This window comes from Platalea leucorodia (assembly GCF_965183815.1).
Source record: "Platalea leucorodia genome assembly, chromosome: 13".
NCBI lineage: Eukaryota > Metazoa > Chordata > Aves > Pelecaniformes > Threskiornithidae > Platalea > Platalea leucorodia.
Window position 1 is genome coordinate 6152305 of NC_138835.1, and position 25016 is coordinate 6177320.

Genomic DNA, 25016 nt, shown 5'->3' on the forward strand with positions numbered 1-25016 from the left:
TTCGTGCCAAGAGCCGATTATAAGCCCTTTGTCAATCGTGGCTCTGTCCCGTGGGCCTCGTTTGGGTCATGGAAAGGGAACTGGCTGGCAGGCGCGCACGGGCCCTGGGCGAGCGCCACCTCAGGTAGGGCCTTCGGAGTCGCCTTCAGAGGCTCCTATATTTTTTCAGCGTGGGATGTTGAGAGGGTTTCTAAGGGCTTTAGGCCCCATTCTCCTGACGACCCAGGCAGCCGAGGCTGAAGATAAAGGAGGGCTGTCGGGTCTGAGGGAGCCACGGCCCGCAGCGGGCCGGAGGGCCAGGCCGTGGGGAGGCGGGGATGGTCCCCTCGCAGCGCCCCGCTGAGGAGAGCTGGCCCAAGCCCCCGCAGCGGCCTCTGGGGCCCCGGGGGAGCCCCACCGCCCCGGGCGGGGGTGGGGCGGGGGTGACACCCGCCTCGGCCCGCCGCGGGGGCCCTGAGGCACGGAGCGGCACGCCGCAGCCCCGGCGCCCCGCGGCCCGAGGGAGAAGCCCTGAGGGGAAAGTGCCGGTCCCCGAGGCGGGGTGCGGGCCCTGCGGCAGGGGTGCCGCTCCCGCTCGGGGGTGCCGCTCCCGCTCGGGGGTCCCGGTGCCGGTGCCGGTCCCGGCCGGCGGCGGCGCGGCGGGGCAGCCGCCCTCCTCCCCCGCGTGTGCGATGCGCGGCCGCATGTGGGGCGCAGGCGGCGGAGTCTCCACCTCTTCTGGCAACTTGAACCTGTGGCTGCCAAGCTCCATTAAAGCTATCAGCAGCCGGGGGGACGCGCTCCACAGCGAAGGCGGGGTGGGTTGTGGTGGTTTATTTTAAAATATATATATTTTTTTTTTTTCCTCCCTTCGCAAGGCTTGGGGCTGAGCAGGACGACTGCTCCGGAGCCTGCCCCGCCGCGCTCAGCCTCCCGCCGGCGGGCTGAAGCTGGGGTCCCGCCGCCGCGGGCACCGGAGCGCCGGAGGCGGCCCATGGCTGCGCCGCCGGGCGCCGCGCCCCGCTGAGCTCCGCGGGCACCGGCGGCGATCGCGCCTCTGCTGCCGCCGGCTGGGCGAGGAAACAGAGCGGCCACCATGGTCCGGTGCTGGTGGCTCGCCGGGCTGCTCGTAGGTAGGTGGCACCGGCGGTCGCTGCCGTTCTGGGGCGGGTGGAGGGGAGGGGGAGCGGGTGCCGGAGCCGGGGTCGTCCCTTCGGGCGTCTCCCCGCCACCTCTCTCTGCCCCCGGGCAGGAGGAGGCAGGGGATTGCTAGGAGGGTGCAAGGAATTAGGGTGCAAGGGGATTGTATGGAGAGTGCGAAGAAATAGCAAGGAGCGTGCAAGGAGGGTGCAAGGAGAGCGCAACGAAGTGGCAAGGAGGATGCAAGAAAGCGGTGAGGAGAGGGCAAGGAGATTGCAAAGAGGGTGCAAAGAAATAGCAAGGAGGGTGCAAAGAAATAGCAAGGAGGGTGCAAGAGGGCTGCAAGGGGTGTGCGGAGAGGGTGCGAGGAGGTTGCGGGGAGGGCGCAAGGAGGCTGCAAGGCGGGTCTCGGCGGGCCGGCTCTGGGACGGGGGTGCCGCGGGGTGCCCCTGCCGCCCCGGGCCGCGCTGGCGGCGGGGCAGGAGGCACCTGGCGCCCGCAGCTCCGCTCGCTCGCTCCCTGCCCGGCTCCCGCCTCGGATCCCCCCCGGCGCGGGCGCTTCCCCGCCGTGCGCGGCCGCGGGGTCCGGCCGGAGCGGCCGCGGAGGAGCCGGGGCAGCGTCCCCGGGCGCGCTGCGCGCTGCCCCGCACCATCTGCCGCCGTTTGCCTGGGGAGGGGACGGGCGAGGAGAGCCCCGGAGGGAGCCCGGAGCCCCGGGGATGCTGCCGAGCTGTGGGCCGGGGAGGGGGGACAGCCCCCCCGCCGAGGCGCTTCCCTGAAGCCTTTCCCGTCCCCCGCTCTGAGCGGCGTGTGGAGATGCCAGAAGGTCCGGGGGTCCGGTGCTGGGCTGCCCAGGCGGTGCTGGGCTGGGGCTCAGCCTCTGCCTCCCACCCGCGGCTCCCTGAGTGGTGGGGATCGCTGTCGTGGCCCCCCAGAAACCCTGTCTTGCTTCTCCTGTGCCAGTGCAGCTTGCTCCTGTCCGGAGCACGGGGCAAGGTGAGCGCTTGAGCTGAGTTCAGATGCAGGGAGGGCTCAGAGGTGATTCTCAGTGGGGTTTCACTGGGAGTTGGGGATTATCCCTGGGAGGATCCAGCACCTGCCCCAGCAAGGGACAAGTTCACAAGTAGTCTCCTGCTCCAGGGACGTGCCACCGAGTCTCAGCTGCACAGACAGACCCTCAGAACAGCGCAGGCTGCATGGTCACGGCTCCCTTTCAGAAAGGCATCTTTCAACCCCCCAGTTCTTGGAGCAGTTTCAGAAGAAAAGGTTCTGGTTTAAGAGACCATATGGGAGAACAAAGACAACTGTGCTGTGAAAAAAGGCAAAATGATTTCTGTTTATGACAAGGAGCAGAGCCTGAGGGAGGTTCCTCCATACTTGGACAGAGTATTTTCCTAGGAAATGCAAGGGAGACCCTTGGTTGAGACCCTGCAGCCCTGAACAGAAGGGGCAGGTGAAAGGAAGGGTGGGAGGGTGCCCCTGAGGCCCCGTGCAGTCTGGACACTGGAAACCCAGACACCTAGAAAAGTCTTCCTTTCTACCGCTTAGTTTGCTCATCTGAGGTTTTGGGAGCAAAATAATCACACTGACTTGCCTCTCCACCTCAGGGCTTAGCTTAGGGATCATTGCAAAAGAATCGTGTAGTGACAGCTATTGGACATTATTTGCGTTAAGTGTAAAGGACCGGACTACAGAAAGAAATCTCTAAGCAAGGTACTTCTATAGGGTTACTTTTCTGTTCTCCTTATGTGGGGTCTTTGTCATATGTTGTTCCCCAAAGATAAGGTTTAACAGGTTATGAAATGTATGTTTTCCTTCTCTATATATTTTATTAGCTCAAGTTGGTCTGCTCAGAGATCTGCTATACTGCATTATGTAAGATTACTCACTTAAGTCTAATTAGAATACTTCTTTCTTAAATCTTCATACAATTTATTTTAGTCCAATGTAATTTAAACCCTATGCTTCTTCCATCTGATGTCAGTGAGAGAATTTCCATTGATTTCAGTAAGAACAGAAGCTGGACCTTAAAACATATATTGAAATAGCTAAGTCGGATCCAGAACTCATTAAAATCAAAGCAAGGTTTGCCGGTGGCTTCACTGCGAGCAAGACTGGCATTCTGCATTTTGCATAAAACTGAACATCAGCATGAGGATGACACCAGTGCATAATTAGTTGAAAAAACACTTTAGTTAGGTAACTGAATCTGATTTTGGAGTCTCGTGCAGCAAAGAATCACTCATTCCTGGAAATGTCCCCAGAGACTTGCTGAGTTTTACCTAAGCTTTCATTAAAGTCTTTACATTCCAGTAACACCACGCTGATATTTTTCATGTGTAGCTTCTCCCATATGACTTTAACATAAAAGATCTATTCTTGCTTTCAATGTTTATTTTTAAGTTTGAAAATTACAGTCTTGGGGTAAGATAAGATCAGCAGTTGCATTCAATTACAAGATTAGGAAGAGAATCCCATAAATGATAGTACATTCAATTGGGGGGGGGGTGTATTTACACATGCATATATAGGTACTCACTATTAAATTAACATCATTGTCTTTGGTTCAAATATGTGTTTGGGCAATGTTTACTTAGCTAATTTATTTTTACCAAGTTGGTGGTTTTTATTCTTCATTTCTCAAGCTGACCAGAAAATCAACAACTAATGTATTATGCCGGATTGTGTGATATGACTCTATTTGTTCTTTCCATAATTATAGGTTAGCCATGTTTTAAAGTATATGGATATAGATAAAAACAGGGCTGAGATGTAAAAAAAGCAAGAGTGAAAAAAATATCATGTGGTTTCTATATTTTCCCCACAAGCACAAATTGTTGAGTAAGGAGATTTTCAAAAGCCAGAAATTGCTATGAAGAAAACCAAAGCTGGAATCCAATGCTAGGGGAGGCTGCATCTGGCAGAACAAAGTTTGGAAAGAGCTTTTGCTTTCAATGGGATCCTGTGTTTCCCCACAACATAGCATATGTCATCTATAAAGACAACGCTTTCATGCATGAGATACAATCACTGCTAAAATCAACCTCAAAATTAGGAAGCACCTATACAATGCTGTTATGCAATTCCTTTGGTTTTCTTACTTACTTGCTGAGGAAGATAAAGCTATGGAAAAAAGAGAACTCCTAACTTCATGATTTTAAGATGGTGCATCTCAGATACAATAATACCAAGAAACCGACAGCGAGAATGTGAGAATTGTAATGTGTAACCCTTCTTCTGTAGGCTAAGAGTGCTGCCAGAAACTGAAAATATGATTCATAGAACAGCTCCTTCTCTACCTAGTTGAAATTGTGTGAGATCTGAGGGGTTAGTAATCTGCAATCTGTGGGGTTTTTTTCTTTAAGGAGTTAAAAGATCTCATGCTCTAAAGTGCAAAATTAGGAAAGTTCTGTTCCTGTGTATTAGGAAAGAAACTCTGATGTCTATTTGAAATGCCAAAGCTCCAGAATGTTAAGTGATAAGAGGGTTGAAATCCATCATTATTTTTGAGTTTTAGCAGGGTGATGATGTGATCTTTCATACTGATGTTTTCTCATTTTCTGTGAATAACTTATTAAATCATCACAGTTTGAATTCAGCTGAAACTGAGAGTGCTGCAATGGAGCTCAGCTCCTGTGGCACTGTTAGATGGACATTTGGATCAGTGCAACAACAGCTCTCGACTTACAGCTGGTGTGGTGGTACATAAATCAACAGGAGAAGGCTCACCGCTGAGTGTTTGAAGAGATTTCCTTGAGCTTACTTTTTAAAATAATGCTTTAAACTTAAGCGTATCCCTTCAGTTGATCACTGGCAAAGTTCCCTGTGGTTTCTACTGGGTTAATAAGAAACACTGGCAAACCTGTGACATTTTGGCCTTGTCTAAGTCGAAGAGAGAGATCCTTGGAAGCGGGCTTTCACCCCGTACTCTGAGATCAATGTATACACCCAGCTCCCCACTGAGACAATGGGATTCACCTTGTTCACACTCTTACCAAATCGACAAGTGCTGGACACTGGCAGGTTATGGCTTTTAAGTATCTCTTCTCCCCTGTTGATACAAAACTACAATGACACATTATTTTTAAAGCTTTTCAGAGAAAAAAATCATTTTTCCCAGCTAGACTCCCTGGAAAAGATGGATGAAAATATAAATGACAGAAAAGTTTTGCTGCAGAAAAGCCCCTAAGTTTTGTTAGTTTTGAGTAGCGCGAGTCCCGTTATTAGATTATGCAGTGCGTAGGTTGAATGTCAACTTTGATTTTAGCATCTGTCGGCAGTGTTGAGAACTGGAACACATCAAAACTTGGCTAATGTTGACAGGCAAAACAGTAGACTGAAATTTCAGGCTATCTAGAAACCACACCCAGACCCCAAAACACATGTTAGAAGTAACTTTAATTCTGTGCTTCAGCTGAACAAGTAACCTTTTTCTGTGGTCACTTGTGATTCTAAGTTAAACATGCGTGCGTATTTCTGCTGTGGGCTATGTATCAATTTACCACCTTTCTGCAGAGCTTTTTTTCTGAGGATACCATCTGCTATGACTGCTTTTGAAAGCCCTTCTCATCCTTGGCTTTGCAGGAGCCAAGCAGCCTCAGACTATTAGATCCTATTAGATCCTATTAGATCCTATTTTTATTACTATAAACAATATCCTTGCAGGAGTGCCAAGAATCCTGTTGTGTTAGGTGCTAAAAAAGGAGAGAACAAAAGGATCGTTCTTGCTTTAGTGGGTTTATAGTCTAATTTCCTGGACTTAGATTTTCAATGGTGAGTACTTGACATTGCGGGACCTACTGGGATTCCCAGCTGTGTCCAGCAGTTTAGTACCTCTTGCAGTCGCTTATGTCTTTATGCACCTAAATGCCTTTGTGCATCTGGCCCATATTTCTAGTCCCATGGAGGCCAGGCAGTGATTTCGATGAGCAGCACGGTGAACAATGTGTTTACACAGGAGAGCAGCTGTCTCCCGTGGGAGCGGGGAGCTGGGACGGCTCCATGGCAGTGGGAGACTGAAAGGCCTCTCAGAGTATCCCGCCAACTCCCTGCCAAGAGCGGGTTATTCCCTGCTGCACTAATGCTTTGTTCGATCTCTCAAAATCCTGCCAAGCAAGTGGACTTGCGCTGCCTACTAGATTGTGCCTCAAGAAGTTCACCCTGATACACAAAACACTTTTTTTCCTCTCTTCATTCACTCCCAACAGAACCTCTTTATTCACTGCAAGGAATTCCTTCCTTTCCTTGGTGTTTATGCTTTGTGAATATTTATAGGCTGTTACCATGTCCATCTTGCCCCAGCCGTCACTCAGCCAGGCTACATGTACTCTGCTCTTTTAATCTTGCCTTGTAACTCAATCCCTCCCACCCCCTAATCATTTTTTGTTGTTCTGTTCTCAACTCCCGCCAGTTCCAGTTGCTCATTTTGCTTTGCGTAAACGCTATATTTATGTTAATATTATGTGGTGGGTGGTCCTCTCTGCACTCATGGTCCATGTGAGTGATTTAGATGTTCAAAATGAGGTTGGCATTTTATAGCCAAGCCATGGCCTGATTACCGGTTCTGCTCTTCAAAGCACTGCGGGAAGAAATATGCGTAGCCATCACCATTAAAAATGGCCACAGTAGCCACTAATAAAATGTCTGTGCAGGGGTTCGAGGGCATTGCCAAAATCGCATGGGTGCTCTATACATTTGAAATTATGGTGTGCCATTAATTTTAAAACCATGTGCTGTATTTTCTAATGAGTTTCCAGCTCATCTAAGTTAAGGAAGATAGATGTAATATTTCCCATTTGGTAATATGAATATGAATATGAATTCCAGTTAGACTGTAGCTGAGTCACGATTGTACCCCCGGGGTATTGTTCAGCCTTGGACTGAGTTGGTTTGCTTTTTTTTTTTTTTTGAAAATAAATGCTTTCCCCCATGTGTTCTCACCAGTCTCTCACCATCTAGGTACCCCGAGGATTAGAGATCATCTCACTATGGTCTCACCTATCTTACCAAAATAAAATTTAAACTTTCACCAGTGTTCAAGGAAGAAAGCTCTGGCATCGCCCTTCTTTCCTTCCCTTTCTTTTACTTTTTGGTTATATATTTCTCCGTGCCAAACTTCTGCAGCAGTACCGATCAGAGTTCAATACAGGTCATGATGTGTTAGTGTAGCCTGAACACATTTGCTTTGTTTAGTGCTTGCTGATGCCGAAAAAAAAAGGCACGTAGCAATTATCCCATTAGTTCTTACCTCTCCTGATTAACCATCCGTCTCCCCCCAGACTCTGTCATGTAGGTTTGTGTGGAGGTAGTGAATTGTTGCAGGGGAGCCCTGTGATTTCTCCGATTTTGGCTCGCAGCAAGACCCCGTTCTCAGCACTCGTCCGCTCTCCTGGACCCCCCGGCTGGGCTGCCCGGCGTGGGGCTGGCAGCAGGACAGGGCTCGGAGCTAAGGGCTGGTTACTGCTGGGCTGACCACAGTGGTTGGGCCATCGGGCCATGTGGAATTGCTCAGCTGTTCTCCAGTAAATCTTTTGACATTGACCAATTTAGCTGTGGAAAAAACATACGACTCCTCTTTCTGAGCCTGCGCAATATCTTCTGGGAGGTGGGAGGGAGAAACACGAAGTGAAATGGCTCCTGTATCTGTCAGGACAGCAAGTATGTGGTGAGTGAGGCTCTGTTGTGTAACTGAAAAGTGTAGCGTTTTGATTAACATTAACTGTAGGAGATCTCTTGGGAAGATGTACTCACATCCACCTCTAGTGCTTTTATTTGTCATCACAAGTCCTCTGTGCCAACTCTTGCATGTCTTGCTTAGTTCACTCCATTTGAGAATCTCTCATATTCCGTTTCTCCTTTGCATCCCTTCATTCTCCAGATGGAGTGTTTACTGTCAATTTATGGGGACGGGCATTTTCTGAATAAGGTGCTGATGCTGTGTTGGTACAGTCATGGGATCTTCCCTGTTTATGGACCCCAGTGAAACTGGGCTCAAGCCCCACAGTTCCATGTACAGTGTTAGGCCTGGTTTTCTTCTTTGAGGCAAATGGCTAGAGAGGGCAATTTTAAGAAGCAATTTTATTTAAATGTAGTTTATACTGAAGAAGATCTTTGAGGTGCAGGAGAGAATACCTTCTCCCTTCTTCCCTTCCCTACCACAAATCCCATCTGTCTTGCCATCTATCACTGGACATGACACTTATAGGAGAAATAAATGATTCCGTGATTCCAAGAGCAAAACATTTACTTCTCTAGTGCCTTAAAAACCTCCAGTCGACTCACCACAAGTGCTTCACTGTTTTAATGGTGGACATGAGACAAATTAGGCAATGATCGCAGCCTTAGAATAAAGCTAGGCTAAAAGCCATAGAATACGGTGTCTGAACCTGTTTGCCAATATGTTGAAAGTATGTGGTGAAAGTATGTTTTGAAGATTTCTCTAAAATCCTTAGCTGCTTGGGAATTTTGAGTCGGCTGAGTTCCCTCTTAGGACCTGCAGAATTTCATATATGATTATGCTGTGTTATGCACAGAAACTCAAGGTGATGCTCTACGATGATAGCTAACATGCGGTACATTTATTGTGCCATCCTTGAAAGAATAACTGAGAAACATCTAGTGAATTCGAAGCATTTTACAAATAGCATGAACTGAGCATCAGACTGGTGAAACAGCTATGTGTAGTTATACCCGTTTTACAGACAAATAAGAGAAGGGATGAATAATAGAAATACTTTTCCAGAAGCCAAACAGTACTCCAGTGAAAGCGCTGGCATCCTCCCTCAACCACTTGACCACATTCTGGCTTCGATTCAGGGAGGCATTACTAATCAGGAAAAATGCTCATGCACTGGCTTAATTTCAAGCACATGCTTAAGTTTCACTGAAACCAATTAGACTTAAGCGTGTGCTTAAGTCCTGTCCCGAACTGGGTTCCGTTTGCAGATAGGCAAAAGGCAAAGTTCGGCTGTGATACAGTTTACCACCCCGAGTGGGTTACATGTGAGTTTTATAACTTTATAATATTATAATATAAAATGTATCTCTTCCCACAGAATTGTTCTCTTGGGAATGCCTTATTTGGAGTGAATTAAAAGCACCATTAACTTAATCTCCACACAAATGCAAGAAAAATTGATTTGCTAAATACATACATTTTCTTTGCTTTTAAAAGAATGCTTATTCCTTTAGTGGCTAACCCAAAATCCATTCTGCATGCTCTCAGGAGAGGAAAATGCTAAAGAAACACTGTTTTGCTCTGTTAATGAAGTCTGTGTGGATAAGTATAATTCACTTATGCAGAATATATTGATTTGTTTCTTATCGTCCATTTCATTCCAGCCTGAACATTCCTCAGAAAATATCAAAGGTTTTATGTCATCTCTAAATGAAGAAGTGTGTAATGCTCCATGACTTCAGGCACTGATCTTATCCCTGTGAATGGGTGACTAACTGAAACATTAGAATTATAAATGGGAAGAATAAATTCTGGCCATAGGAGGCAATAACTTGTAAGAGATTAAGCAATCTAGCTCTGGAGAAGAGTTGATCTACAGTAACTAATTTGGTGCAAACTGTAATGTACGCATTTTCTCCTCCATTTATAAAGAAACAGATGTGTGACTCAACTTTGCTTTTTTCCAAAGTCAATCTGCTTGGAGGAACACAAACAAGATTTGTTTCCAACAAGGCATATTACAGTATTTCTCTCCCGGTTGGTATTTTTTTCCTTTAAAAGTGAGAAGTGGGTCTGAATCCGGAGCATACAGCAGTTACGTAGCACAACCCCACTGGCAGGCTCTCATTTTCAGGCTTGGCCATTGCCTCGGAATCTTTCGTCTTAATTTTACCAACAATTTACTTTGCGAAGAATTTCCAGTTCTGCCGTTCTATCATTTGATGCTGTGGGTCTGATGTTTCTGAAAGTCGCTTACACAAATAAGTGTATGGAATAGTTGGTCAGTATTTGCTGCTGCTGTTGTCTCAAGGCTTGATCCAGTTTCTGCTGATGCCAGTGATCGGCCGCCGTTCCCGGTTGCCGGCATTCCTAATTGCCTGAGTGCTTGTGCAGCCCCATTGCTCGGAGACGTTGGGCCAGTACTTTGGATGCAGCACGCACCGGAAAGCTGGAAAAAGATACTGTTTTGTCTAGCTGCTGTGCTGAGGAGCTCTCTGGAAACGCTTGTGGTTAATCGATACAGACAGACGGGATAACGAGTGAGTGGAAGAGATCACAGTTGGGGATTTTTTTTTTTTAGATTTTCCTATGAATCAGTATTTTTGCCTTGAAGATGAATTGTGAATAATTCCTTCCTCCTGCCCAAGAACTCTATAAAGCAGTTAATTTGTGTCTGTCTTAGGATGGAGAGAGGAGTTGCCCCGATGCTCTTCACCAGGGGCTGAGTAACAGAGTGACATATGAGTGACAGCCACTTTATGCTGCTCTTGGAAGAGAGATGTGCCCTAACTACAGATTTTAGGTCTGGTACTGAACTTTTCCAGCTTGAAAGGATGTTTGGATCTGGTGGGGCTGGGCTGGAGTATTTGAGAGAGAAAAGCAGCCACAAAATTTGGACACAAGCCAATAGCTTTTGGTTTGAGGATGCGTCCAGCTTGGAGTCTTGTGTACAGTTAAGTAAGACAAAATCCCTAGGAATTCCCATCATGTCAAATATTTACATTCTAGGGGCTTTTTCTTTTTTTTTTTTTTTTCCCCATGGAGTTTGATCCTGATTATAAAAATTCCCTTTTCTATTGACTGTTTCAAAATGTAGTGATTGCGTTGCCGAAGCGTCTGTGCTCTCAAACAATGGAGACTTTTAGTGTTTCTGCCAAAAGTAGCAATAAAGGTTTAGTCAAATATTGAAGCTTCTGCTGCAATAAACACACACAGGGCACAGTTAGCGGGTTGAGAGCGGGGCTATATTCTGTGCTGTTATTTCGGTATAACTATCGACTACACTGACACCTCTAGAGTCTTTCTGTGGTTATGAGCAAGAGCAAATTTGACCCTTTTAGTCCATTACCTCTAATACAAATACAGTTATTTTTTAGTTTACCGTAATCTCTAGGATGATGATTTCATGTTTGTTTTAAGTGTAATTCAGTTTGGACTATGTTTGTACGGAAGGCTCTCCAAAAGCTTTGCAGTAATTAGGCCTCTTGATAGGTCAGTCAGATGAAACTTGGCATATTTTGCAAGTGAGCAAAAAAAGGAGTAAGGAGCACGCAGGAGTAAATGTGTGCAAGGCTACAGAGCAAAGTCATGGCAGAACCGGGATGAGGATGCAGAGCCCCAGCTCCTAATGGGCTCTACTAACTGGGCACCCACGGGACAGCCGGCATGGATGCTGCAGCTGCCAAATTAAAGGTTTAACTGATAGCAAAGGGTTTTGTCATCCAGTATTTTCCCCTTTTCATGTGAGGACTCACAGGAACTGCTTTTTAGGAAGCACGAGTGCAACCAGTTGTGAAGGAGCCGGCTATCCCTGCCTGCCATGGCCAGCCCTTAAAGATGATAAAAACGGTACAATCGTGAGTCTGCTCCAAAAAGAGCCCTTAACACTAATAATGCGTTTTTCCAGCTAGTTCATGCACTCCAGTGCATAGTGAGGTAACAGAAAATCCAAGGCGGTTTCACTGGCCTTTAGGTAGGTAGGCTGCTTCTGCTATTGCTCTCCTGCTTCGCCAGGGGCTTCACTTGCCGCGTGTTTATTCCCTTTGTGGTAGTTTCAGGGTTTGCATGCTTAAATCTACACACATACATTTCAAGGACCCTGTTACTGTGACGTGTAAAACCTTTGCAAATGGCAGTGCCGGAGTGAAGTGACTCCGAATTTGTCCATCAGATATAAGTCTTAAGTTATATATTACTAGATTAGTAATAAAATACTATTTGAGTGGAAATCTCTCTGCTTTGCCACATGTTCAGAAGCCTCTGACTTGCACAGCAGACGTTTAATTACTGAGTTCCCATTTGACTTAGTCTGGGGCTTGTGTTTGTGGCCAACTTGGATGCTGAGGATTTGTAACAAGGCTTTAAACCTCTGTGTGTGTAGGATGTGTTGATGCCAGGGGTCAGAGGCTCCCGTCTTGGAATAAATTGGCTGTGGGAATCGGGGGAGCCTCCCTGGTAGACCCCAGCTGTGAATCTCCCCCTGAGTGTTTATATTTGTGTTAGATCCTGAGCTTGCGAGCCAGGGAATTTTGCTGACGTTGCTCAGCAGCTCGTTGTCTTGCCCATGGTTTGCAGCAGATCCGTATGCGCTAGCTTCTTCTGCAAGCACTTCTTGTTAGGAAGATGGTTGCACTCTCCAAGCCTTGGGCCCTTCACAGTCTCAGCTGTCGCTTCTCTCACATGCAGGCGGACGGTTTGGGTTTCTCTTCCCAGTGAAGGGTTTGGTTTGGGCAAATCGCCCTATAAAGATCACAGGATGGTTCAGGTTATATAGGAGTGCGTATGTGGCACACAGGGACTAAGAGGAGCAGCGGCGACTCTGTATCTTGCCCTCCTTGGCTGAGGCACAGGGTGTGCAAACGTTCAGCATCCTCACTCTGTGGGAAGATAATACATGTATGTTAGATCTTTCTTTCCAGCTGATAGGCAGGCTGGAAAGCAAACTGTCTCCTAACCATTGGTACGTAGCGAATAAAAGTTGGCTTGAAAATTTCCAGCACACTACTAGGCAAATTGCAAAGTACAGCTAGAGCGAGCGAACCCCGGCTGGGCTCATAAACCCCCGGCAGCGCTGGGCTGGGCTGGACGCCGCCGGGCCGAGGGACCGGGCGCTGCCGGACGGGACAGTTGTACGATAGCAGAACATCAGTGGGCTTTCAGGCGGAGCTTCACCGAGACTCATTTTGTGGTGTTATAAAGAGGCAAATCCCAGGTGTCTTACTGAAGCAAATTCACGATGAGCGCAACAGACGTTTGCTTAAGTAAAGAGTGAATAACGTATAGGAATATACGTACATATATATGTGTGCATGCAAAGGTCTTCAGGATTTAGCTGAGTGTTCACACATTCCCTAAGCCAATAACATCCGTTGTTATGGGAAATGAGGTAAGTGACAGAATTACTGTCCTTATGGCGGGCGACAGGCGAGTCTAATGTTCCCATGCTGTAATTCCCCGTTTCAGTTACTGCTTCAACAATAGCTTGGGAAAGAGAGAACATGAACAAAGAGCACTCAGTTTTATTTGAAAATTTCATCTAAAAAATAGTTGGATTCAGATGAGGCTCAAGTTGGAAAACAGTAAAATAAAAAAATCTGTATCCTTAACTAAGAGCTTGCTGCTTAGCTAACCCATTTGGGGGTTTCATTCTCTTAACTAGCTCTTCCAGTTAATGCAGCCAAAGGCGTTTTTCCAGGCAATGGCGTTTAAAATGTTTTCTGTCAGTGAAGCGGTCAAGAAACGCCAGCGCCGGGCACTCGGCGGGGTGCGAGCTGTCCCTGGGGGTGCCGGGCGGTGCTGCGGGCGGTGCTGCGGGCGGTGCTGCGGGCGGTGCTCCGGGCGGTGCTCCGGGCAGTGCTGCGGGCGGTGCTCCGCGGGCCGTCCAGCCGGGGAGGCGGTGCGGGCCGGCAGCGGGACCCCCGCCCGCCGGGGCGCGGGGCCGCCGGGAGGAGATGCGCAGCGCGGGGGTCCCGCTGCGGGCGGGGAGCGGGCGCGACCTCCGCGCTGCCCCGCGGTGCTGACGGCCTCCCCTCTCCCCCCGCCCTCTCTCTCTGCCCCGCGCAGCCTGCGCGGCCGCGGAGCCGCCGCTGCGCTGGGAGCCGCGGTGCCGGCAGCAGCTCCGCCACCTGCAGGACGGCGCCAGGATCGCGGCGCGGCTGCCGCCCCGCCTGGAGGGGCGCTGGGTCTCCACCGGGTAAGGCTCCCCCTCCGCCGGGTAAGGCGCCCCCTCCGCCGGGTAAGGCGCCCCCCGCCCCGGGAAGGCACCCCGACCCCCCCGGGCGGCCCCCCCGCCCCAGCCCGGGCCCTCTGCACGGCTCCTGCCCCCCCAGCCGCTGCCGCCGGGCTGGGCCTGGCACGGAGAAAGCAAAGAGCTGAGCAGCAAAAAGAAAGGTTGTCCTCCTCTCTTCCCTCCCCGAGCACCCAGCCCCGGCTGGGGGGAGGCCTGAGGCCCCCCCGGCCCCCCAGCACCCTCAGAGCCTCTTGCCTCTCTCCCCCGTTAGGGTGCAGCTGATGGGCACAGCCGGCTCAAGCGGGCAGAGCAGCCTTGATGCCCCCTGCCCCCGGCGCTCCTCCCTGGGGATGTGGCACAAAGTGCAAGGGTGGCCACCGGGTGCGGGAGGCTCCTGCCCACGATGCTGCTCCCACCCATGCCCACCCCTCTCCTCCCGCACCCCGGGTGCCCCTGGGGAGGGGTTTCACCCTGTGCACCGCCCGGCCCGTGCCGTGGGCGGCTCAGGACTGCCTTCCTCCCCAGGTGCGAGGTGCGGCCGGGACCCGAGTTCCTCACCCGATCCTACCTCTTCTACGCCAACCGCCTCTTCAAGGCTTACCAGTTCTACTACTGGGACCCCTCCTGCCGCGACCCCTCCTACTCGCTGGTCATCAAGGGCAAGCTCCGGCTGCGCCAGGCCTCCTGGATCACCCGCGGGGCCACCGAGGCTGACTACCACCTCCATAAAGTCGGCATCGTTTTCCACAGCCAGAAGGCCATGCGGGAGGTGGCCACCTGGATCAACCAGACCTCGGGTGAGGGCTGCAGCGGGTTCCTGCCCCCCGGGCGCACCTGGGCTCCCGGAGCCCTCTACGAACTGCTGAGTGCCAAGACCGAGCGCGACTGCACTGCCGCCTTGGGCTTCGCCATGCACGAGCTGAGCCTGGTGCGGGTGGAGAAGCATTACCAGCCCGTGCTGCAGCCGCAGCAGAGCGGGAGCCGGCTGGTGGAGGAGCTGTACCTGGGGGACATTCACACGGAGTGGGTTGAGAGGCTCCACTACCGACCCACCGGTTATCAGCGACCTATGCAGAGCGCTGTGGTAAGGACGATGTCTTTACGCGGTCCCCTCATCGGCGCGTGGGCTTTGCCGAGCGTGTGTTATGTCCTTACTGTTAAAATGGCGCCTGCCTGCACTTAGCCCCCTTCCGTCCTAAGGCCACGAGGATGAGGAGGTGCTGCCTGGGGGCTCCGCGGCACGCGGGGCTCACTCTCTCCCTTACCGGGAGAGCGGGACCGGGGCGGGCGAGAGCTCAGCAAAACCAACATCAGAAACAAGCCTGCGTTGGCATGGGCCTGGAGTCAACGGCTTTTCTTTGGCTCTGTGTTCTCCTGGGCAATGCAGGTTCCTCGTTCCCTGCAGCAGTCGGTGAAAGCTTCGAGCTGCACATCATGAGAGGCTGCCTGCTCCGTCGTTTGTCTTCCTCTCCTCTCTTTCGCTCTTTGTCGTGTCCTCCAGGTTGAGGGAGGAGTGAGGAAGCCACATCTGCCATTAAGTCATTACTCCTCGGGGTAATGCCATTAGAAGAGGAAGTTGCCCTGAATACAATTATGTTATTACACAGGAATCAAACTTTCACTTTGCCGTAAATAAAACTGAGCAGGAGACTTGGTTGCATTTTAATTTATTTTATTTTATTTTTATTTATTTTATTTTATTTTGCAAGAGGTTAGTTTGTTCCCAGGAAAGCACATTTCTATCTGAATCATAGCTAATCCATTCAGAAATGATTGAGCAGTGAGATGGGGTGAAAAAAACTCCCTGAACTTTACCAGATAGAATTGAATTAACTGAAAAAAAAAAATATTTGGGGGGCAACATTTCCCCACACCCCAAATGACACCAACCGAACTCTGAGAGCGACGCCCCTCTCGCCCTCGAAAGGAACATTCTCAGATTGGTTAAAGTTGTGTTATCTTGGGCCAAAACCATATATATGAGCAAAACCAGATGGTAAACATAAACACTTTTAAAAGTTAATTTAAAACCAAACCTAAAGATACTGAAACTCACTCTCTGAATATAGCGCTGTAATTAATCAGCTAACAGCTCTCCGATGGAGCAGCACATGATGTCACCACTTGGCGATAATTAGAAGCTGCCATACATTAGAAATAACTTCACACGACCGGTTTAAGCAAGTAAGACTTTTGGCTCCGTGTCTATAGTGATAATTTTATTGGGCACAGGATTTTTCTCTTTTTTTTTAATCGTCCAGTTGCTTGTGCTAGTGAGGGTTACACAGCTATGTTAGGAATTATTTTTTAACCCTCTTTATGAAAATATCACTCTTTTTCCTTTAAATTTATATCTGTTTTAAAGAAACCCATTCTCCCCAAATTACCTTTCATTATCAAAGAATTTCCTGTCTAAGGAGAGCATATATATTTGCCAACTCCTGGGATTATTTAGCCAGAATGTACTGTGTACTGTCAGCGCTCATTAAGGTGACAGTAGCAGTAAAGCAAGCTGAAAATGACTAAATTACAGTAGGCTCCAATCAACTTGCCTGTAAATTACCCACCCTGCAGTTAACTACCGCGTTATTTAACCTTGTTGCATACGGCAGTTCGGTAACGATTAGCTTGTGTTCTAGACAACGATACAATGTTCAAACACCGCTGATTTAAAAAGAGATCAGTTGTGATATATGAAGTATAAGAAAAAGTTGCATGCTGCACAAGAAAACCTCCTGGCATTGGACGGGCTGCAGGCCGGGTTTGACTCGGAGCTCTGCGGGAGGCGCAGGCAGAGAAGCAAAGGTCAGGTCATAGAATCATAGAATCGTCAAGGTTGGGAAAGACCCTTAAGATCATCGAGTCCAACCGTTAACCTGTCACTGCCAAGTCCACCACTAAACCATGTCCTCAAGCACCACGTCTACCTGTTCTTTAAATACCTCCAGGGATGGAGACTCAACCACTTCCCTGGGCAGCCTGTTCCAGTGCCTGACTGCCCTTTCAGTGAAGAAGTTTTTCCTAATATCCAACCTAAACTTCCCCTGGTGCAGCTTGAAGCCGTTTCCTCTCGTCCCATCACTCGTTACTAGGGAGAAGAGACCGACCCCCACCTCGCTACAGCCTCCTTTCAGGGAGTTGTAGAGAGCGATGAGGTCTCCCCTCAGCCTCCTCTTCTCCAGGCTAAACAACCCCAGCTCCCTCAGCTGCTCCTCCCCAGCCTCATTGCCCTGCTCTGGCCACGCTCCAGCACCTCGATGTCCTTCTTGGAGTGAGGGGCCCAAAACTGAACACAGCACTCGAGGTGCGGCCTCACCAGGGCCGAGTACAGGGGCACCATCACCTCCCTAAGGTCCTCGTTTCGCAGTAGGTCCTTTTCTTCTCTCTCGGGTGCAACGCCCGTTCTGGCTGCGTGGCAAACCCTGGCGACCTGCAAACGCAGCCGCGGGAGCCTGGGCAGGGGCTCTGTGCAGCCGGGGTGGGAAGGGGCGAGGGGGAAGCAGAAGGTGCCGTGCTTTCGGCCTTCCCGAGGTACCAGAATAGCAAAGAGCCAGGGCAGTGCTTTATCTCGCTTAATCTGGTTGAATGTCGTGGGCCAAGTTCATTGCAGTTGAACACCCTGGTGCAGGAGAGGGGAGTTTCAGCTTTTAAAATACTCTGAAAGGGATTTTTGCCTATCAGTTTACAAAAACGTTATTTTTTGTCTTCTGCAGCACCATGTGCATCCTTGCCCGGCCTGTGGGATTATATACAGAGCTGATGAACACCACCCACCCATCCTCCCTGCCAGGGCTCAGCTGCCAATGCAGCTCAGCGGCAGCTGGGTGAGCACCCACTGCGAGGTCCGACCTGCAGTGCTTTTCCTGACCAGGTACTTCATATTCCACGGTAACAACCACACCTGGGAAGGTTACTACTATCACTACTCCGACCCGCTCTGCAAAGAGCCGACTTTCACCATCTACGCATCTGGGCACTACACCCAAGGCATCCCCTCCTCCAAAGTGAGAGGCGGGACAGAGCTGGCTTTTAAAGTCACGCAGGCTCGGGTGACGCCAATGGACCAGGTGACAGTGATGATGCTGAACTCCTCAGAACCTGGAAGCTGTGGGCTGACGAGCTCCTGGCGTGCTGGGGTGGAGCAGGATATAACACCCACTAATGGATGTCTGGCTTTGGGCATCAAGCTGCCCCACACAGAGTACGAACTTTTCAAAACAGAGCAAGACACGAAAGACCGCAGCCTGCTGTACATTGGCGAAAGGCCCACGGACGGATCCAGTCCCGACAGCCCAGACAAGCGACCCACGTCGTATCAGGCACCTCTGATTCAGTGTGCTGGAGCATCGGAGGAATTCTCTAACTACGTTAGTCTGAAATACTTGGGAAAAAAGGATGCGAATGGGAATGAAGCACTAAAATCTTTGCCTGTGGCCGCCTTATTGTTTATAGCACTTCTGGTTTTAAGGTGGGACTAGTTATCTATTCAGGTACAGCACAGAATTCAGAGAGTCTTGGTGCTAGCGTGACTTTTCTATCCTTCAGATGAGCACATCTGGAATCAGTTTTACTCGGATTTGGAAACAGTTTTTAAAAAAACCCAACAACAGTGAACGATGCCAAGAAGATATGCCTGGCCGCGTACTGTTTGTCCTGTGGCGTTATTGCCTAATCTCCCCTCTTCTTTGCGTACAAATTTAATGTAGTGACATGGATGCGCTGCACATTGCAATAGATAATTTAGCAGCATGGGGGGGGGGAAACGCGACAGCAATTACAAGTGCTGCTTTGAGCTTTTGACATTGCTAAGATTTAATCAAGAGCTTGATTCAGATGTAATTCCAACATCCAAAGTGTCGGCTGCTGAGTTTCTTTGGGGTTAGGTTCCCTCCCTTCATACTCCTTATTGCTGTTCCTGCAAATTTAATCTGCAGAGTCAGTCAGCAGTAGATAAACAGTCAGCAAGTGCTCTTGGTAAGGGCACGGTTACTCGTGCCTTTCTCAGTTTCCAGACGTTTGCTGCAGTTTTCCTGTGTATGTACGTGCACAAAGAGGCAACGTGCCATCTTCCCCCTACGTACGTCCAAAAAGCAGCCCTCACAGAGCATTACCTCGACAGACTGTTATGCCTGACCCTGGTCAGAGAAGAAGATACAGTAGATGGAAAAGGCTTCTGTGCACAACTGCGCCAACCTTCAGCATGACCTGCCTGCAGACACTGCATCCTTGCTGCATTTTTCTGGCTTTTCCAGTGCAGACCTGGCCTGCGCTTTGGTACGTCAGCAACGGCCCCGTGTCGCTGCCCGCCTCGTCCAGCAGGCAAAGGCAATCGCAACTCCCACTCGCCACGCACCGAGCAAAGGAAAAGATCGCCTACAAGTCTCCTCTTTAGTAAGCGTACCGGCATACCAGTTGCTAATCCAGCTCTCCTTTCAATCAGAACGTCACTTCCAGCCTCGCTCCTGTAAAGCTGTTTTATAAATCTGCCTCTAGTGAACGTGGGCTGGGGAGACGCTCGAATCAGACAGCACAGTCAGGCCAGGCTGATTTCTACTGACAAGAAGGACAAACTAAGAAATTATATTCCCTGTCTGCTGCAGCTAAGAAGCATATAACTTACTTGGAGAAGATCTCCCAGTAGCTAAATCCTCTCCAAATAAGCCTATATATCTTACTCACAAAGGATGTTTTGTTAAACCAGCTATGCAATAGCAACCTTCTTAATGCTGTATTTACAAACTTGCAGCTTGTACTTAGATAAATTATGGGGTTTATAACATACAAATACTTTTGGGGGATCTGTACATTAACTAATAATTCAAATGAGATGCTTATTAAATGCATACAATTGTTACATAAATGTTGTCATCATGTTCCAGGCACGATCAAATATTAATGATGCGTACGAACAGTTGTATTTCTAAAATGACAGACAAAAAGGCCAAGCTTGGCTTCCTCGCCTTCGGTTCCCTCTGCAATCGGTGGAGGAGGAGACTTCTCCAGGGTTAGTTCAGCAGGCAAAATACCTCCCGGTTTCTAAGGGTGTTGTGTCTTGCGGCCTGCTACTGCGTGGAGATCCCCGGGCAAACGTTTGAAGAACTGGCAGTGCATCGTGGAGAATGTGGCATCTCCTTTGGGATCTCCCCGCTGAGATGCCATGAACGGGGGCAGGTCCAGGGCAGCAGAGCTGCATCTCACGTAAAGCATACACACGGCCGAACCTTTTCTTCAGCAGGCCTCTTTCCCATCACCGTGCTAGAGCGGTCACCGTGACTCGCATCAGCAACGCCACATGTTTCTGCGGGACCCAAAGATGTCCGTGGCGAGAACAGGGAGCAGCCTTGTGCTCTCTTCGGAGGGTGGGGGGAGGAGGGGGGAGGAGGGGGGAGGCAATTCCTGCCCTACGTTTACCCCCAAGAATGAGATTTGTGTGCCGATACTTTTTTTTCCCACTTAGATAGTATGGAAATGTATTAAACTTAGCAAGTGTTCGGGTATCGCACGGTGTAAAAACTCCTCCAAGACCACAGATCCTTTCAAGGTGGCGATGGGATTAACATGATGTAAAAAGTTACAAGACGACATCACGTACTTACGCGACGGATGCAACAACGCTGGAGAAAGCTCCCAGCTCCCCGTGGCCGGTGAACGGCCGCTCGGCTCCCGCAGCGCTGGATGTTCAGACGCGGCCCCGCAGCTCTGCACGGCGGCCGGGCTGTGCTGACTGCGCTTCCCTATGAAAGCCTCATCAGGAGCCTCTTTGTCCTCCGTTTCCCCCCTTTAAGTATACTTCTTAAGAAAAAAAAGCCATGAAAAAGCTATTTGCATAAATATCATATCTTTTATTGTTCTGTTCACAGTTTTTGGAGAAACATTCCTAAATTACACAGTTACTCTGTCTTAAGAATTTGTGCCTTTTTCCAATTTGAATTTGCCTGGCTTTGATTGCCAGTGATTCTTCTTGTGTTGCTCTTTTTAAGATCAGAGAGCTGCAGCGTTCAGTGTTTTCTCCCTGTGAAGGTACTTGTGCACTGTAATCAAGACATTCTCAATTCTGGTAGATAAACTCAGCCAACTGAGTTTCTCTCTTGCCCTCTCTAAGGCATTTTCACACTCCACCAGTAATTTTTGAGTCTTTTTTTGCATCCATTCCAATTACTCATCTTCTCTTTTAAAATGTAAATATCCAAATTGCATCCAAAATTCCCAGCTCCCACAGCTGAGACATACAGAAGTATAATCACTTACTGCTAATGGTAATTAAAAACAAGAACGCATTCTTATTCATTAGTCTTTTACCTTGGGACTGCACTGGGAGCGCACGCGGAGCCCTTACTCGCTCTGGTCCTGGGTATGGCTCTTTTTGTCACGTTAACATCAGTAGCGATTTTCTATCTACCTTCACCAGTCACCTGGAACCACTGGATTGCGGCGGGTCGCAGCAGAACCCTTCTATGAGCATCCCCGTTTCATTATGGTTCTCTCTGAACGACCTTCTAACAGGTACGACTGTCAGAAAACACCAAGCTTTGCCGGGGCCCAGATACACTCAGGTCGCGCTAATCCCAAAGAAAACTGAAACCCAAAGACAGAATGAAGTGACTCACATCACGCTGCTTCATTAACAGCCATCTCCTTGTTCGTCCCTTCCCTGGGGGCGTGGGGCTAGCCAGGCCCTTCCCCCGGGCCGGCGCTCCTGTCCTGTTCGCCATCCTTCTCGGCGGGTCAGAGACTGCCCCAGGCACCTCCCTTAGAAATACTGATAGCAGGTTTCTAGACCTACTGAGTTTTAAGATGTTAATTTTTAATATTAAGCATTGCTAATGAATGACATCACCTTTCCAGTTCTCTTACATCACCACTAGCAGTTTTACCACCTGCATCTAATAACGGTCCTTATCCTACCGCAAAGATTTCCTCTGAACTTCAGCGCTTTATCACCCTCCCCAAGCACTCCAACCCATACATTTTTCTTTTCCTTTGGCTATTGCTTTCCTTATTAATTTTCTACACTTCATAACTCTCATTTTGAGTTGATTGCTGTCTGCTTCCCTTTTCCTTATTTGTTTTATATTACTTTACATCTAATTTCTCCCTTCATTTCATCACTGAAACGGGATGGGCGGTTAGCCAAAGTTCTCCCCCTTCTCGATTGCAAAATTGTTGGGTTTTTGGCCATTTAATAGCTTTCACTTAGAAAACTGCCAATTCTAATCCAGTTTTCCATCTAATTTCTTCTTCACTACCAGATTTGATACGAAATTTGCTCAGCTATGCCCTTCTGAAGCACCAATTACATTTATTAGCAGTTTGCGTGGCTGTATGCCTAGCTTGAATGTAATCAGGATTCCACACTCGTCACCAACTTCTAGGTCTGCGACTCATTTATCTTTGCCTGACATAAACAAGACAAAACCAAATAACTTCATGTTTCCTGTCCAACACTGCATTAGAAAAACAGGTCTAGGACATGGACAACAAACGTGAGTCCTGACTACTGGATTCCTTTCAACTGTAAAATAAATATATACCTTTTTATTGTACCTGTGAAGAAAACCCAGGCTAACAGATGCCCTGGCAGGGTAGTACCAGCTGAAAGTCAATGGTAACAGGCACACGTGTCTTGGAAAATGCTTCCCCATTCACTTCTTATATAATACGTTTCAAAAGTTTCATCATTTTTTAACCACTCCAAAAAGCAGAGAAAAATAAAATAATTTTCAAACACTCCGAATACATTTACTAGCTTCCTGCACTAAGCCTGAGCATGAATGTCTTCATACCTTCTTTAATATCATAAGCTACTCAGACGACTTGCCTTTGCAATTTTCTGCTTGTCTAGCAGGCACAAAAATGTAAAGCATGAGCTGAGTTTGCCAGACAAACAGTCGTGGGTCTGATCTCTTCAGAGCTCGGTTAGCAGCAACTTATTTTTCCTACTAGCTACCTTCATGCCCCCCTGTATAAAATAGCTCAGAATGTATTTTGCATTCTAGATTTCCCAAACAATTCTTAAACAAAACACACAAAAAGTTTTAAAACGCTTTTGGATATATTAACAGCATTGAGCTAGTGCTTCATTTGATAAACCCGCACTGAATATAAAAGCATGCTATTTATTTTAAATATACTGCATTGAAACAGCAAAAAAGCTGGAGACAGAAAGGAGATGGCTGACAAGATTCATTGCTCCAAACGCTACACGGAGCGAAGGGAACAAATTTGATCAGAGAGGAAGCAGAAAGGCGAGTGGTTCCCGGAGGGGGAAGGCCTCCGGGAGCAGCGCTGGGCCCGGGAGCGCGCTGCCAGGCAGCCCCCGAGCGCGGCCGTGGGCCCGACGCCCGCGACGGGCAGCCGGGGAGGAGCAGGACTGGAAGGGCAATGGGAAGAAAGAGACCGAGATGGAAAATAAATAGGCAGCAGGGAAGAAAAGCCATTTAAAGATGCTGGGCTGAACATCGGTTTCTTTGCAGTGAAGGAACAAGGATGACTTGGATTGAACCAAAGGGCTGAGGGAGGGAATGGAGTGAGATTTGACAGCTCAGGCAGAATAGGTCCGGAAAGAAATTGGGCTGGAGAGTCTGCAAGCCTCACAGAAACGCTCTTTTGGGCTCAGAACTGAAGCACAAATTCCTGGCTCCCATCACGCTCGCGTGTGGCCTGCCAGCGAGATGTGAAAACAAAGCCTGCTGCTTCAGCCCGGCGTTACTCACCGCTGCATCGCAGGCTCAGGTCGAGAACGGGCGCCCATATGCAAAACACAAAGGATTCAGTCCTGACACACACGTGGGTTACGTGTAATACCACGATGCCGTTTTTTAAGTTCAACTTTTAAAAACCTAACTATGCGTATCTTAAGAGCAGTTAAGATAACATACGGTGAGGCACACGAAGCTGGGCAGCAGCAGACCCCTTCTGGGCAGCCTTCGCTCACTTTCTGACCAGGTGCCGAAGCCTTGGTCGGATACTGCAACGCACCCCCAAAAAGCGGCCAAACTAACAGTGCACAAACTTGGTTTTGCCATTTCCTAACTTCTGAGTGCTTGGCTTTGTACAGCCTTAGTAAAGGCCTTTTAAAAGTAGTTGTGTGTGGATAATTGCGTGCGGGAATTTTGCCAACTCAAACATGAGGGAGTTCAAGAGGCTTTTCTAATCTTGTGAGTTTATCCACTGAAGAAAAAGATTTGATTAAAAAAATGAAGTACAGCTAAACTGGGAACAATACTTTACTACGGGCTGTTGTTCAGTTCTTCACAGGCACTTCAAAATCTTGAAAAAAAATCACAAAATTCGGAACTTATTAAATAGGAATGAAAGGTACTGATGCAGAAACATAAACAGAAATGCCAGATGCATAATGTCAACTTGTAATATGCAGCTTCAATTAATTCTTCTTAATTCATTTGTTTTCTTAACTTCTTTTGTTTTGCCATCTGGAAAAGGCCATTTTCTAATGACAGACCATAGGAGGAAAGATCCAAAGTTCAAGTTTGCTTCAAGGAAAAGCAGCCTTGTTTCTGTACTCAGCGACTCAGCGTTCCTTTTCGCAGTTTTCACTCACGCAGAAGCTTCAGGACAAACTTAGGCCTGGACTGGGAGGCGAAAAAGATCTACGTGGAAGTTTAGTAAAGTTTTCAAAAGTTGTACTCTTCAAAGTACAAATGTGAAAGCAGTTCTGTAAAAGGAAGCGAAGCCACAGGAAACGGCGCAGTAAATGACAGGTATAGCGTCATTCTGGAAGTGTGCAAGTACTTGCTTATTAGAATATTACCTGTACGAGATTTCTGGCTGGCTCTTGTGTTATTTTAAAAAATAATCTACATTTGTCCAGTAAAAAAAAAATCAACCCATTAATAAAACAAACAAATTTTATAGTTAAGCAGATTTGAATAGTGGAAACACACAACTACTTTGTCCTCTGAAGCTAATCAAAATAAAAGTTAGTAACAGCCCAATGAGTAATGTCACTTCTGCACTGACGCCCCTTAGACA

At 48.4% G+C, this 25016-nt stretch overlaps 1 protein-coding gene across 1 annotated transcript; it reads left to right on the top strand.

Moving 5' to 3' along the window:
* Positions 1-1075: 1075 nt before the first annotated feature.
* Positions 1076-24695, top strand: APCDD1L (APC down-regulated 1 like; the record flags this gene model as incomplete). The annotated part of the gene is made up of 4 exons (XM_082325922.1): positions 1076-1112; positions 13859-13988; positions 14550-15108; positions 17738-24695. The coding sequence occupies 4 exons, from the start codon at positions 1076-1078 to the stop codon at positions 18500-18502; spliced, it is 1491 nt and encodes a 496-aa protein (XP_082182048.1). The 3' UTR covers positions 18503-24695.
* Positions 24696-25016: the final 321 nt, after the last annotated feature.